We start from the raw sequence: 14,730 nt of genomic DNA, 5'->3' as shown, positions 1-14,730 counted from the left end.
AGTAAAATTTGAAAATTAGCAGTTTTATTTAATTAACGGGCATATGCAAATGTGCCGCACACTGCCCAGTTCTTGATCGAGGTCACAGGGATGCTCACTCAAATGAAAACTTTTTCGAATGTGCCTCCTGTTTACGAATTATTCAGCCGAGAGACCTTCGTGAAACACCCGGTGTATAGACCCCCTTCCTTTTGTAAACAAATGACGTCATAGTGTTCGACAGCAACACCAATTTGGTGACTTGAACTACGTTGTAAGCTATAGGGGCGAACAACGCCGCGAGCGAAAGCCACGATCTTGAGGGGATTACCATGGTCCCTGAAAGGGACACGACCTTCGGTCCTACTTTTTTTTTTCGATAGGAGGCAGGGAACAAGTGCCCATTCGTGGGACCCAGCCCTCACCTTCCGATTTGTTTCGGTCTCAATCTATCTAGCAACGTCATGATGACGTTTCTCAGGTAGACATCTACTGCAAGAGGCGCTGAATGGCAGGTCGCGATTTTCCTAGTGTCGAAAGTGTAACATCACCCACACATACGGACCATGCGATTTTTTCGAGGAATTATTTTCTATCGTACGATTCGAGTAACTTAACTTCATCTATATGCTGCAAGCTCTCACGGTGACTGACTGAGACACATACTATCCAGGCTTGAGTAGGGATAACTTATCCCTACTCAATTCTACTCATATTATACACATGGCTCGACGCGTTTCAAGTGACGATTCGATTCCTACCGCTTTCCTCGTTCTCTGCTACGGCTCCATCAATAGGCAGGAGTTGGCAGAAGAGAATATCAACAGTGCGGTTTATGCGGTTTTCGGGAAAGCGATGTGTGAAGAAGCGACATTTAGTAGTAATTCATTCGTGTAAACCGTAATTAATAAAGAATTTAAATGATACGCAGTCTCAGATGAGATGAGATGCTGGCATTTCAGTCATGATGCTGCACGTGCTGGCTGCTTTGCTGAAATCTGGCATGTGAGCCCCATATTTAAGCGAGGAAGCAGGCATGTCGGAATGTACACATTTATTGCACAGGTTCTGAAAGATGGTGGTAGTTGTGCTTGTGGTAGAAAAACGAGTTAGAGAAGTCTTACACAAGGACAAGTCTCTTGCCATATGTTAAAGAAACACCGAACATCACAGTCAAAAGGCTTTCTTTCTTCAGGTATGTGAACAAAGTGCGGATCATGAGTGCGGCTTGTAACGTCCATTGGCTTTCAAGAGTAAGGTATTCTCAAAGTTCTTGTCTGTAAGGCCGCCACATCTCCTTGTCGTAACAAGACCACCAACAGAAAACAGGCGCTCCACTGGTGCACTGCTGGGCAGCCCAACATTGTACTTCATGAACACCTCGAGCACACAAGGAAGATCTTTCAAGCACTCTAACGACTCTGAAGTGCGGGTCGATACCCACAATTCGTACTCCTTTTCCCATGGCGCAAAAGTTTTTCTCCTTCCACATTCAAATGTAAAAAATCTGTACAGAAAAATGTACCGATCTGAATCGAGTCCTTGAGTAATCACTATGAAAAAAAAAAAAAAAAAATAAATAAAGAAGAAGAAAAAGGGCGTCGAATCAACCCAAACTTTAAACATTGGGCCTTCCCAGATAGCGTTCAAAGTAATTCAGAAAGTAATTCAAAACGCGTTACGAGTTACTTGTAAAAGTAATTCAATTACAGTTACAATTACAGAAAATATAATGTAATTCCGGAAGTAATTAATTACAGTAATTAAATTACTTGTAACTAATTACTCTACAGGTCTTGTCCAGTAGCGCTCATACGCACGAAGGTCTCCGTCTCCTTTGGGATTTCCTGTCATCAACAGGCCTCTCTACCCTGCTTTGATCACCTGAATCCTCATCTCCATCATCACATCTCTCACTATCTACAAATGCCACTAGGGCAGCGCCCAGCCTGCTGGCCGGCATCAGCCTCGCCACGTCATCATCATCATGTGCATGTGTGTGCATGTGTAGAACATTTGGGCGAGCATTCAGCTATCAACATCATAATGCACAACTATAAGGTTGCCTATATCATTATGACCTATATCCTGACTAAGCCGCCATCAGCATGGCTGACCTTTCCTCTTTTCTTTCTATTAGACATATCCCCCCCCCCCCCCCCGTAGATGACCAAGACCTTTAATGAAAAAATATGCACGAATACGTAATCTGTCTTTTATCAAACTTCTTCAAGAACATAGTTATACACGGCTCTAATAAAAGCGCTCTCACAACTGAGTATCTGTGCTGTCCCGGTGTGAGACGCCTCGAAGTGGCATATCACTGAAGAACTCGAAAGAGCGGCCGAACACATTTTTCTGCCGGAGGCGTCCATAATATAGCCATCGAAGTGCGTACGATCTATACCACGTGAGCAGCTAATACAGTTTTATGGTGAGCTCACTCTGTCGTCGGCAGCTTCGGTATGCGCGGTTTAATTACTTCCTTCATTCCCTCTCGGTGCACGATTCATTATGCACGGCCGCCTATATAGACGAATGTTCTCATGCAGCAAGTGTTGCCAACTGTCCTGAAGCTCCTCAACAAACGTTGACGCTGTCGAGCTCGCTCTATATATACACATTTCTACATATTATACGAGGGGAGTTCAAGTCAAACCGGGACGTTCTGTCTCCTGAGTGTACAAGTGGCTCGCGCTGCTTCTTTCTCGTCATTTTCACACGCGACAGGCCTCCGCGTTCACCACGTGGTGGTCCAAAGTTTGTGCAAAACAGAAGACACGTGCTGGAAAAGAGGGCCGAAAACGAGGTGAGCGCGCACATCGAACAGCGAATTGTCACGAAGTTTCTCGTGAATGAAGGCGTAAAGTCATCTGAAATTCACAGAAGTCTTCAGGCTCAGTATGGCCACGATACACTTAGCCGCGGCAAAGCGTTTGAGTGGTGCAAATGGTTCCGAGACGGCCGTACATCATTGCAGGACGATCCTGTCCGGTGCGGCTCAGAGCCCAGTGTCAGAGTTCCTGAGAACATCCAACATGTGGAGCTCCTGATCCTCGAGGACCGACGGATAACATGTCTAGAACTGGCTCGAAAGACGAACCTTTCTGTGGGAACGTTGAACACTATCATTCATAAACACCTCCAGTTTCGGAAAGTTAGTGCCCGTTGGGTCCCGAGGCAGCTATCCGTGTTTGACCGGCAGATAAGACTGGAAATCTCCCAAGAGCTAAGGTACCGTATCGACACTGAAGGACAGCCGTTCCTTGATCGGATCATCACGTGCGATGAAACGTGGGTGCACGATTTCACTCCTGAGTCCGAACGAGCATCAAAACAGTGGAAGCATCCGAGCTCGCCAGCTCCCAAGAAAATCCGAGGCACCCTGTCTGCGGGTAAGGTCATGGTCACGGTTTTCTGGGACAAGGCTTGCGTTGTTCATGTTGATTTTCTGTCCAATGGCACTCCCATCAATAGTGCATATTACTGCCAGGTTCTCAGGGATAAGGCGCTGAAGCAAAAGCGATTGGGCCTCATCATAAAAGGAGTCCTCCTTCTACAGGACAATGCATGCCCGCATTCCGCGCACCTCACGACACGCACCTTACAGGAACTTGGCTGGGAGGTGCTGCCACATCCCCCTTACAGTCCAGAACCCGGCCCCTGCGATTTCTATCTCTTCGGGCCACTGAAGGCGTTCCTTGGGGGTCGCCACTTCAGCTGCGACGACGAGGTCAAGCATGCGGTCCGCTCATGGCTGCTACGCGCCGGTAAGGATTTCTACGCTGCTGGGATACAAGCCCTCGTGAAACGCTGGGACAACTGCATTAGTGCAGCTGGAGATTACGTTGAAAAATAAAACAAATTTCTCGCCTGTAAGTTCATTTTACTTTTCCGAAAAATGAAAAGTCCCGGTTTGACGTGAACACCCCTCGTACTATAGGTGTGTATATAATTTGATATTTATTTTATATGTATCATTAGACAAATACTTAATAGATTTTCTGAAGGCGATCTGTCAAGATCACCGATTCTATCGAACGAAACTTGAGAGCCACCGCTGCGAGAAACTTGCACTTATGCTGTCGAAGTCAACCTTTTAAACACATAATAGAAGTATGTACGTTGCATAAGGAAACAGGAAAATGGGGCAGAATAAATAGTTATTGTTAGATTAGGTTAGGTTAGGTTAGGTTAGGTACCGCGAGAACAATATGGAGATGTGGGCTCCTACAGCTGTGAAACCGGCTCCTCCAAACCAGTTTATACAAGTAAGGATGAAGCTATAACCATTAAAACGTGGAAGGAGCAGCGATGTCTATAAGAAACACGACAAGGATACCGAAAGACATGACAAACATGACAAGGATGTCGCTTGAGGTGCACTAGCAGCTTCCTCCAGTGCGTATACAGACTGCGAATAACCTCGCATTTCACAACCATCACAAAAATCAGTTTCCCTTTGGTCGCTTTGGTTCTCAAATCGTGCGAGCGGCGCAGCGGTGCGGTGCACGCTGTGTACCGGACATCATACATGTAGCTTGTCGCGTATGGTCATCGCGGAAAAAAATCAACGACACACGACGGCAGCCCTGGAAATCTCTCTGCATGGATCGACTTGAATAGATAGCCTAAGCGTGAATTCTGTGCTGGTTGGTACACTCTTAGAAATGAACTTCACCGCATAGTACTCTCTTAGCCAACAATCATCTCGAACGATATCGTTATCTGCCCTGATTTGCTGAAAACGGGAGGCGTACGCCATTTTTTTGGAATTATGAACAGCATAAGTGTCACAAAAAAGGCGTACGCCTCCCATTTTCAATAAATCAGGGCAGATAACAATATCATTCGAGATGATTGTTGGCTAAGAGAGTGCTATGCGGTGAAGTTCATTTTTAAGGGTGTAGTTGGCGACAAAGTCATGAACGTGTTCTTCGTGAGCGTGTATCTGACTTAGCACAGCCATAGACGCCTAACGCTTTGTTCATTTAGAAGCGTACGCAAGAGGGAAATAACAGTGAGTTTTAGTATATCGTACGCTGTCGCCTTTACGTACGTAAGGGATAGCGTTGTGGTTGTGCGCAATGCGCGAAGCTCTGTTAATGTCTTGCGTATATGCGCAGAACCGCCACCGCTATCCCTTACGTACGCAAATGCGCTAGCGTACGGTATATTAGAGAGTTTTAGTACATCGTACGCTATCGCCTTCACGCACGTAAGAGATATAACGTTGGTGGTTCTGCGCACGCGCAAGGCACAAGCAGAGATTTGCGCATTGCGCAGAGTCACAACGCTTTTCCTTACGTACGCAAAGGTGTAAGGTACGCGTACTGTAAGGTGTAGATGCTACCAATTACACCATGACAGCTTCCCTCTCTTCACCCACTCGCCCTCGACACATTTTTTCTTACATTTTTGCCAGTCACTCACGCGTTCACACAGCCGAACACACTCGTGTTCGGAAGTCAGAGGATGTGGGTTCGAATCCCACGGCTGGGGCCTTTCCTTCAGCTGCATGCCATCATTCAACTGAAATATGCAACTGGGCGTTGTGAGGCTTGTGTTGTATGTGTCCTTCTATATGGTTAACTGCCTCATCCGCTACAACGCTGTTCTGTCTACTATAGTCGCTTTCCCAACTTAATAAGGAAAAGAAATCTATTTCGTCAGCCCTCAAAATATCGGTGCGCCGCATATAGGATGGCTGCACGCAGAGAGGTCACGCCCACTTCATGCGCCAGATAATGTAATCCATCTTACTCCCTCGCCTCGCAGCCGTACTGTAGGTCCTTCGAAGTTATGTTCACCCATTCGTTCGCTGCCATCGTCTTTGTGTTGCTGATATGCTTGTATCGCCCTACTTCCCCATGTAGCGCCCTTATGAGCCTTTGGGGTGCTTTAAAGAATAAATATGCTTTTTGGATGACTATTAACGTCGAAAAGATGGAAATTACTTGGATATGCTACAAGTCACACAGCAAAATAACTTTGAAACACCAAATATTTTGGGAGTGCGATATGGGTGACGGCTTGGATGGGACCTACAATATGACGACCGATTGTTAGCTACAGTGGCGGTCTCCTACGGTTACCGTCATGTGAATAAACCCTACTGGCTGTTAAGACTGCGCGCATGACACTGCGCTGCAGAAGAAAGTGCACTCCCCTACTGATTGCGCATGGTGACGCTGGAGTATTTCTCCTGGCGCGCTATCACGTCTCCCTATCTTCCGACGGCGTATGTAGTTGTCGGTCTAGATTTATTTTCCTTCTCAAGTTGAACACGACTATAGGTTTGACTGTTGGACCATCCCTAAAAAAACAATGTCGCCCATGCCACAATCTGCAGAGGTAAATGCAGCTGCTCTCGAGGTAAATTGCTGACGTTACTAATTGTATTTCAGCCTTGCAAAAGAAAGCTCGTTCCGCAATGATCATGAGAGAGAATTTTGCGTACGCATATACTGATGTTATTTTTATTCATCATACGGGGCAGACAATCTTGATGCACTAGAAAATAACTGATAGCAGAACTGTAAACAATATTTTCCCGTGATTCTGCATTTGATTGCTCATTGTCCGGGTCTCACTCCATCCAGCACCTTCTGGCGCAAGGTCGAAGTCATTCTCGGTGTATTGATGCTGGTGTAACCGTGATGAGATGACTTTCTCTTCTTCCATCATATCTCGAAGTTGTTGTCATCGTCTCCAGCTCCTGTCTCGGTGGTTCAGTGGTATGCAGCTCATGTGTGCAGCAATATTTGATTTCTTCAGGGTCCAGACGTTCTTTTATGAGTGTGTGTTCCTTTGGATCAGTGTTAGGCAGTACTTGAAGTACCAAGTACTCAAGTAGTACTTTAAGTACATTTCTGTGTACTTGTACTTTACTTCCAGTACATTTGAAATCGTGTACTTTGTACTGTACATAAAGTACTTTTTTCTGAGTACTTTCCCATCAAGTCTCAAGTACCCAAACTTCAACTCCAGACAAAAAATCATGAGTATCAAAAATGCACCCTACTAAAAGTGCTAAAATGACAAGAAGACGACGAAAACACACAGATGGCTATAAATCTCTGAGTTTTCGTCGTCTTGCCGTCATTTTAGCGCTTCTACTGGAATGCACTACAAGATTACATTATGACAAGTATGACATTTTACCAAAACGAGTTTTGTGCATTTAAAGAGCATATTTGTTGAAGCAAATCTATTGTTGAGAGGCTTGAAATGTTGAAAAAGTATCAACGCTTCTATGGTTATGTAAAATGAATGGAATGCAAAGACACGCACGCATTATAATACTGCAACCGGCAGCACAATGACTTGGTCAAGTGACACTTCAGTTCTGCCAATGAAGGTTCTATGCTTTTTTATATTGTTTCCTTCATCGGTCATTAATAATCAATTTATATCACAATGTGTGATTGCATTACACGATGAACACTCTGAAAGACGCACATGCTTTCATTTTTACATTTTGAACTTTTTTAATTGGTCACATGGATTACATTGCTGCATATCACAGTCGTATAAAAATGAAAGCTCACATCGTGTTTCATCCTTTTTAATTTTCTTCGTATTCTTTTTTAAACATGTTGTATTCCAAAAAGCAGCGAGGAATGGCCAGGAATGTATAATCTCTGCTGGCTTGTACTTTTCCCCCCTGAAATTATCTAGCCTCTTATACCCGAAGATTAGTACCGAAACACCACACTAGGTGGGTGACCTTGGATCAGTCAGGGTATATTACTCTTTTGCATAATCGCACCACAGCTGACTGATTACCTCTCTACATGTAACTGCAAATTATAAGATCTGATACACGGGTTAGCACTTAACCTAGGACTTTATGGTTTCAGAGCATTTGTCAAGAATCCTCGTTGAAGTTTTGCCAAAAAGGGAAGACAAAGATACTAAACAGTGAAATGCAAAGTGATAAATTAAATTGATGTAGTACTTGATGAGTACTTTAAGTATTTTGCTTTAAGTACATTTGGAATTGGGTACTTTGTACTGTGCTTGAAGTAATAACGACACCAGGTGCTTGGTACTTTACTTGAAGTACAATTTTGCGGTACTTTGCCCATCACTGCTTTGGATACACTTGTTCGCGTAATGGGAGACGAAGGAGCACGATGAAAGTGTACAATTGCGCATAATAAGATAACACCACATGCGACAGGCGGAATACGTGGGCCTGCGAACTAGAGCGCCAGTGGAGTATAAAACCGTAGGATTGTTGTATATAAGCTTGAGAACGTCAGCTGTCTGAATTCTTGCGCCATGTGTCGCATCATTTTACATCTTCGCATCTGCTGGCATTCCAAAATACCTCGTCCGGGATGTTTCGAACATCTGGATGCCCTTGAGCACGACGAACCTTACCGCTATGACGCACGGATGTTGGCAAGTCCAGTCACAACCGAAAACGCCGTCTATGGTCGTGTTATCGTCGTCCTCGATGCTGAATTCATTTAAAAACTACAGCCGCGAATTTTTGAGTGGGAACAGATGATCAACCTATAGCTCAGTAAATATAGAAACACATGTTTAATATCTATAAACGCTATGCAACAGTTTTTTTTTTTATTATGGTCTTGCGCCATTCGACAAAGACGTGCAGCAACGAGGATCTGTTCACGAATAGTCAGCTGAAAAGAAAACGCGGGAAGGAGGATTAGACTAGGCCGAAGGAAGCTCCTTAGGTATTGACAAGTTGCCTGAGGCAGAGTTCTTACACTGCGTATAGTGAAATGTCTGATTGGTACAGTACACAACTACAAGGTCTGAAGCGTAGCACGCCTATAGGATGTTACGGCACGACCACCAGGTTAGGCAGGGGGGGGAGGTACGGTAGACCGTGCACATTTTACGTACTGACTATTAGGTAACGCAAGCGCAATCAAATCAGAAAAGGACATGCCATTCGACTGTTGGTGCCCGAAGGACAGCTCAACAAAGCAAATACGTGACTATAACCGAAACTGGAGAGCATTATTGGGAAAACCGCCAATTATGTTTTCCTCCTCGCATGTGCCTTATACTAGAGCAACATGAGGGAAACTATGAAACGTACGCTCTGCATAACGACAAACGCAGTTGCGTTGTACGCATTTGGCTAACACAACTTGTCTTCCTGCAGCTTGGTACGCACAGTGTTGACGACATTGATTATTCTCACATCGGGCTGAAAGGCAACAAGATAAATCATTAATGATGTCGTTATACACATTAACAAAACCAAGCATCGCACAGCATAGAAATATTGAAGCATAGTTCCCTTTCCCCCCTTTTTTTTTCTTTGCGTTGCAGTTACATTATGGCGGACCCTACTCGTTTTCACGCAAATGACCCACTGTAATAATAATAATAATAATAATAATAATAATAATAATAATAATAATAATAATAATAGTAATAATAATAATATTAATAATCTATTTTTCCTCACAAGGTGTTTACAATGCGGTAACGCCTGCTTAAAAAGGGGCTGTAAACAGGTACAAAAGGTGCACATTTCTTTGTGTTATATTATTGAAACTTCGGCAGTGAAAACTCCTTGCAATTACTAACGCTCAAAAACAAAAGGCGCTTCCATGCGGATGAAATGTTCACTGCACTCTTCCGCATTTTAGCTCCGCCCCGCGCTCTAACTTTACGTCATTTTGACGTAGCGCTTTCCTCATCAATTACGATCGAGTGTTCCACGTGTGATTTTATTTCAAATGCGGAATTGCACTAGATGAACGTGAATCCTCTTCTATTCAAAATCTAAACTGTTACAGCCTCAAACTGAAAAAGAAATGCGTTTAATTTAGGTATCGTACGCGCACTACGTTGTCTGGGCAGTAGCACGCAGCACACCACGAGTGTGAATGAATATCCGGGACTACAGTTCCGGTGGAACATCTTCGTCATCTTCGAATGGTTCCGTTTGGTTTGAGCCACGCGGCATCGCGTCACCAGCTCGCGTGGACCAGTGGTTAGCGTGCTGGCCATGTCACGTCATGACTGGGAGGAACCCGTGTTCGAATCGCGGCATGTGATAGCAACCCAATTGTTGACGTTTGCGCCAGCCGGAGGTGTTGAAGGTGTCATGACGTTGAATTTCGCAACCACGGAGCGCAAAACGTCGTTTCACACAAACAAACTGAGCGCTCCGACTCACAGCTGATAACGAAGTATGTCTATTGGCTGGTAATTTGAAACGTCATGTGCGCAGCAACCAACGGTTGGACGGCAAAACGCTACGTAGCCACGTGACGTATGCGTGGTGGAGAGAGGCTCGCTGGTTACTAATATTTGAAAGCAGTTATATGGGTCAATCAGCTGGTACGAGCCGAACGAAATGTATATTTGGGTATTATGATCTGCGTTCTTTCATGGGGTATCATTATTTCAGAAATGTTTGGTGGCCTGTTTACAGCCCCTTCTTAAGCCAAATGACATGACTGTTGCGACCATATGTTTAAGTATAGTCCTGTGTTTGCTAAAAGCAAACACACTGACCGCTTGCTCTAGACCTCCTAGGCATCGAGCGGAAGATTATAAGAAGGCATATGGCTATCGATAACTCCATATTAGTTAGCGCCGCGAATCAGCTGTGGCTATGAGCGAAGTACAGCCGTAGACAGGTGAAGAGAGAGGACAGCAGGAAGGAGAGGAGTACGTGTCCTGGCCCGACTTCAAGGGGAACTGTGCCGACATTCGACTGTAAGGTCTGCGGAAAAGCCCAGGGAAGCCCCACGCCAACAACGCTTTTGCTTTGGTTTGCTTACCTTGTGCGACGCCACTTACCTAATTTTGGGGCTCCTCTGAGCACGTGAAACGCTCCGTGGGAGCAAATTATTCATCCATAAAATAGACTTACAGAAACTCACCCCAATAGACGTACCCCAACGAAATGATGAGGAACAGATATATATATACTTCACGTACCAATGCTACTCTTACTAAATAAATACTCTTACCCACAGTGCTTTTACCTTTTACATCACAGAAACAGATGCCTCTATCACAGTACGCTACTACAAGCCTTGGCCCAGCTTGTCCTGTGGAATATCCTGCGCATACCTTCTGCAGGCACTTCATATCTACGTTTAGTTATGTGTAAAAAACATTACGTTAAAAGTGTTCGAAATGCGCATTAAATAGATTGGCGGATTTGAAAGAAAAACAATACGGAGACTGTGGCTCGCCGCAAGTGCAACCGGCTACTCCTGGTGCACTTACTTATACCGCTAGAATCTGGTTAATATAATAGACTACCGTGGAGTTCGTGAGAGTGATGATGCGATGGCAGCATTAGAAGTGTAGAAATTGATGTATATATATATATGATATCCGAAGCGCAACGTGCCGCCACAGAGTTTCGGCTATTTTTCCTCTGTATATGTATTTGCTGCTGTGCGGCCTCCACAGGTAGCGCCGTCCCCGTGGAACACTGATGTCTCGCCGAGACCCACTGTTAGCGCCGACCCAAGATCGTGTCACTTCCCTGCGCCGGGCTGACGAGCTCCAAGTAGAGCGTAACAGCTGTCCTCGGCTGGGAGTGCACGATCAAATTGTAAGCATATGCTCAACGTGCAGCCACAACGCCTCGGCTATTTTCCCTTTGTATATGTATTTGCTGGCTTGCAGTGCGGCCTCCACAGGTGGCGCCCTCCCCGTGGAACACTGAGAACTCGCCTAGACACACTGTTAGCGCCGACCCAAGATCGTGTCACTTCGCTGCGCCGGGCTGACGAGCTCCAAGTAGAGCGAAACAGCTGTCCTCGGCTGGGAGTGCACGATCAAATTGTAAGCATATGCTCAACGTGCAGCCACAAAGCCTCGGCTATTTTACCTTTGTATATTTATTTGCTGGCTTGCAGTGCGGCCTCCACAGGTGGCGCCGTCCCCGTGGAACACTGATGTCTCGCTGAGACCCACTGTTAGCGCCGACCCAAGATCGTGTCACTTCCCTGCGCCGGGCTGACAAGCTCCAAGTATAGCGAAACAGCTGTCCTCGGCTGGGAGTGCACGATCAAATTGTAAGCATATGCTCAACGTGCAGCCACAACGCCTCGGCTATTTTCCCTTTGTATATGTATTTGCTGGCTTGCAGTGCGGCCTCCACAGGTGGCGCCCTCCCCGTGGAACACTGAGAACTCGCCTAGACACACTGTTAGCGCCGACCCAAGATCGTGTCACTTCGCTGCGCCGGGCTGACGAGCTCCAAGTAGAGCGAAATAGCTGTCCTCGGCTGGGAGTGCACGATCAAATTGTAAGCATACGCTCAACGTGCAGCCACAACGCCTCGGCTATTTTCCCTTTGTATATGTATTTGCTGGCTTGCAGTGCGGCCTCCACAGGTGGCGCCCTCCCCGTGGAACACTGAGAACTCGCCTAGACACACTGTTAGCGCCGACCCAAGATCGTGTCACTTCGCTGCGCCGGGCTGACGAGCTCCAAGTAGAGCGAAATAGCTGTCCTCGGCTGGGAGTGCACGATCAAATTGTAAGCATATGCTCAACGTGCAGCCACAAAGCCTCGGCTATTTTACCTTTGTATATTTATTTGCTGGCTTGCAGTGCGGCCTCCACAGGTGGCGCCGTCCCCGTGGAACACTGATGTCTCGCCGAGACCCACTGTTAGCGCCGACCCAAGATCGTGTCACTTCCCTGCGCCGGGCTGACAAGCTCCAAGTATAGCGAAACAGCTGTCCTCGGCTGGGAGTGCACGATCAAATTGTAAGCATATGCTCAACGTGCAGCCACAACGCCTCGGCTATTTTCCCTTTGTATATGTATTTGCTGGCTTGCAGTGCGGCCTCCACAGGTGGCGCCCTCCCCGTGGAACACTGAGAACTCGCCTAGACACACTGTTAGCGCCGACCCAAGATCGTGTCACTTCGCTGCGCCGGGCTGACGAGCTCCAAGTAGAGCGAAACAGCTGTCCTCGGCTGGGAGTGCACGATCAAATTGTAAGCATATGCTCAACGTGCAGCCACAAAGCCTCGGCTATTTTACCTTTGTATATTTATTTGCTGGCTTGCAGTGCGGCCTCCACAGGTGGCGCCGTCCCCGTGGAACACTGATGTCTCGCCGAGACCCACTGTTAGCGCCGACCCAAGATCGTGTCACTTCCCTGCGCCGGGCTGACGAGCTCCAAGTAGAGCGTAACAGCTGTCCTCGGCTGGGAGTGCACGATCAAATTGTAAGGATATGCTCAACGTGCAGCCACAGAGCTTCGGCTATTTTCCCTTTGTATATGTATTTGCTGGCTTACAGTGCGGCCTCCACAGGTGGCGCCGTCCCCGTGGAACACTGATATCTTGCCGAGACGCACTGTTAGCGCCGACCCAAGATCGTGTCACTTCCCTGCGCCGGGCTGACGAGCTCCAAGTAGAGCGAAACTGCTGTCCTCGGCTGGGAGTGCACGATCAAATTGTAAGGATATGCTCAACGTGCAGCCACAGAGCTTGGGCTATTTTCCCTTTGTATATGTATTTGCTGGCTTACAGTGCGGCCTCCACAGGTGGCGCCGTCCCCGTGGAACACTGATGTCTTGCCGAGACGCACTGTTAGCGCCGACCCAAGATCGTGTCACTTCCCTGCGCCGGGCTGACGAGCTCCAAGTAGAGCGTAACAGCTGTCCTCGGCTGGGAGTGCACGATCAAATTGTAAGGATATGCTCAACGTGCAGCCACAGAGCTTCGGCTATTTTCCCTTTGTATATGTATTTGCTGGCTTACAGTGCGGCCTCCACAGGTGGCGCCGTCCCCGTGGAACACTGATGTCTAGCCGAGACCCACTGTTAGCGCCGACCCAAGATCGTGTCACTTCCCTGCGCCGGGCTGACGAGCTCCAAGTAGAGCGAAACAGCTGTCCTCGGCTGGGAGTGCACGATCAAATTGTAAGCATATGCTCAACGTGCAGCCACAGAGCCTCGGCTATTTTCAACTTTGTATATGTACTTGCTGGCTTGCAGTGCGGCCTCCACAGGTGGCGCCGTCCCCGTGGAACACGGGTGATAATGTTTCGCCCAGACCCACTGTTAGCGCCGACCCAAGATTGTGTCACTTCCCTGCTCCACGTAACACGTGATTCCTCCCGTCAGGGTGAGCTAAGTCACCACTGAAAGCCCAGTGCAAAGCCAGTGAAGAAGAAAAAAAAAATAGCCGGAGCTCTTTGGCTGCACGTATAGCATATGTTTGTAAGTCAAACGTCGCCAGGCCAGTACTGGACAGCTGTTTTGGCCTCCTTTGGCCTCATCAGCAGTACGCAGGCAGGCAACGTTTGAGCGGATGGCGTCAGAAGGTCACGTAACACTATATAGTTGTGGAAGGAAAAAGACGCGGACAACAGATTTTAGGGAAGTTAGAAACACTAGTTCATTTAATGGGCAGAAATTAATACTTTAATGAAAAAAGGGTCGACGTTTCGACAGTGGCACTGTTTTCCTCAGGACGTATAGGATAATATATATATATATATATTAATTTCTACACTCACCATGCTGCCATCACACCATCACTCTCACTGCTACATATCGGTCTGTGGATTGTCCTACAGCACATCTCTCACCCGGTTCCCCTATCTACCTTAGTATTGAAAGGAAAGAGAAAAATATAACAATATAGAAATGTTAGCTAATACTTGTAAAGGGGTGAAGGTAACGTTGGGTATAGACGGTCGATCTGCCTGCCTAGACTGACGGCATATTGTCCGGAGAGAGGGAAATGGGAGGAAGGGAAGGGCAGGGGAG

At 46.7% G+C, this 14,730-nt stretch overlaps 1 protein-coding gene across 4 annotated transcripts in view; it reads right to left on the bottom strand.

Annotated features, from left to right (window-relative positions):
• LOC135401051 (tenascin-like) overlaps positions 1–14,730 on the bottom strand; it is a 45,841-nt gene that overhangs the window by 3,970 nt on the left and 27,141 nt on the right. The window contains exons 8-9 of one of the 4 annotated variants that reach the window (XM_064633186.1): positions 9,059–9,169; positions 8,514–8,633 (exon numbers count right to left, since the gene is read on the bottom strand). The exons of the other annotated variants lie outside the window; for them this stretch is intronic. Of the exons in view, the coding sequence (XP_064489256.1) occupies positions 8,620–8,633; positions 9,059–9,169 (125 nt within the window). The 3' untranslated portion in view covers positions 8,514–8,619. Of the gene's footprint in view, positions 1–8,513; positions 8,634–9,058; positions 9,170–14,730 lie in introns of those variants that run through there. 4 annotated transcript variants of the gene reach the window in all.

Source organism: Ornithodoros turicata, chromosome 7 (assembly GCF_037126465.1).
Source record: "Ornithodoros turicata isolate Travis chromosome 7, ASM3712646v1, whole genome shotgun sequence".
Taxonomy (NCBI): Eukaryota; Metazoa; Arthropoda; class Arachnida; order Ixodida; family Argasidae; genus Ornithodoros; species Ornithodoros turicata.
This window is presented reverse-complemented; position numbering and strand designations above follow the sequence as displayed.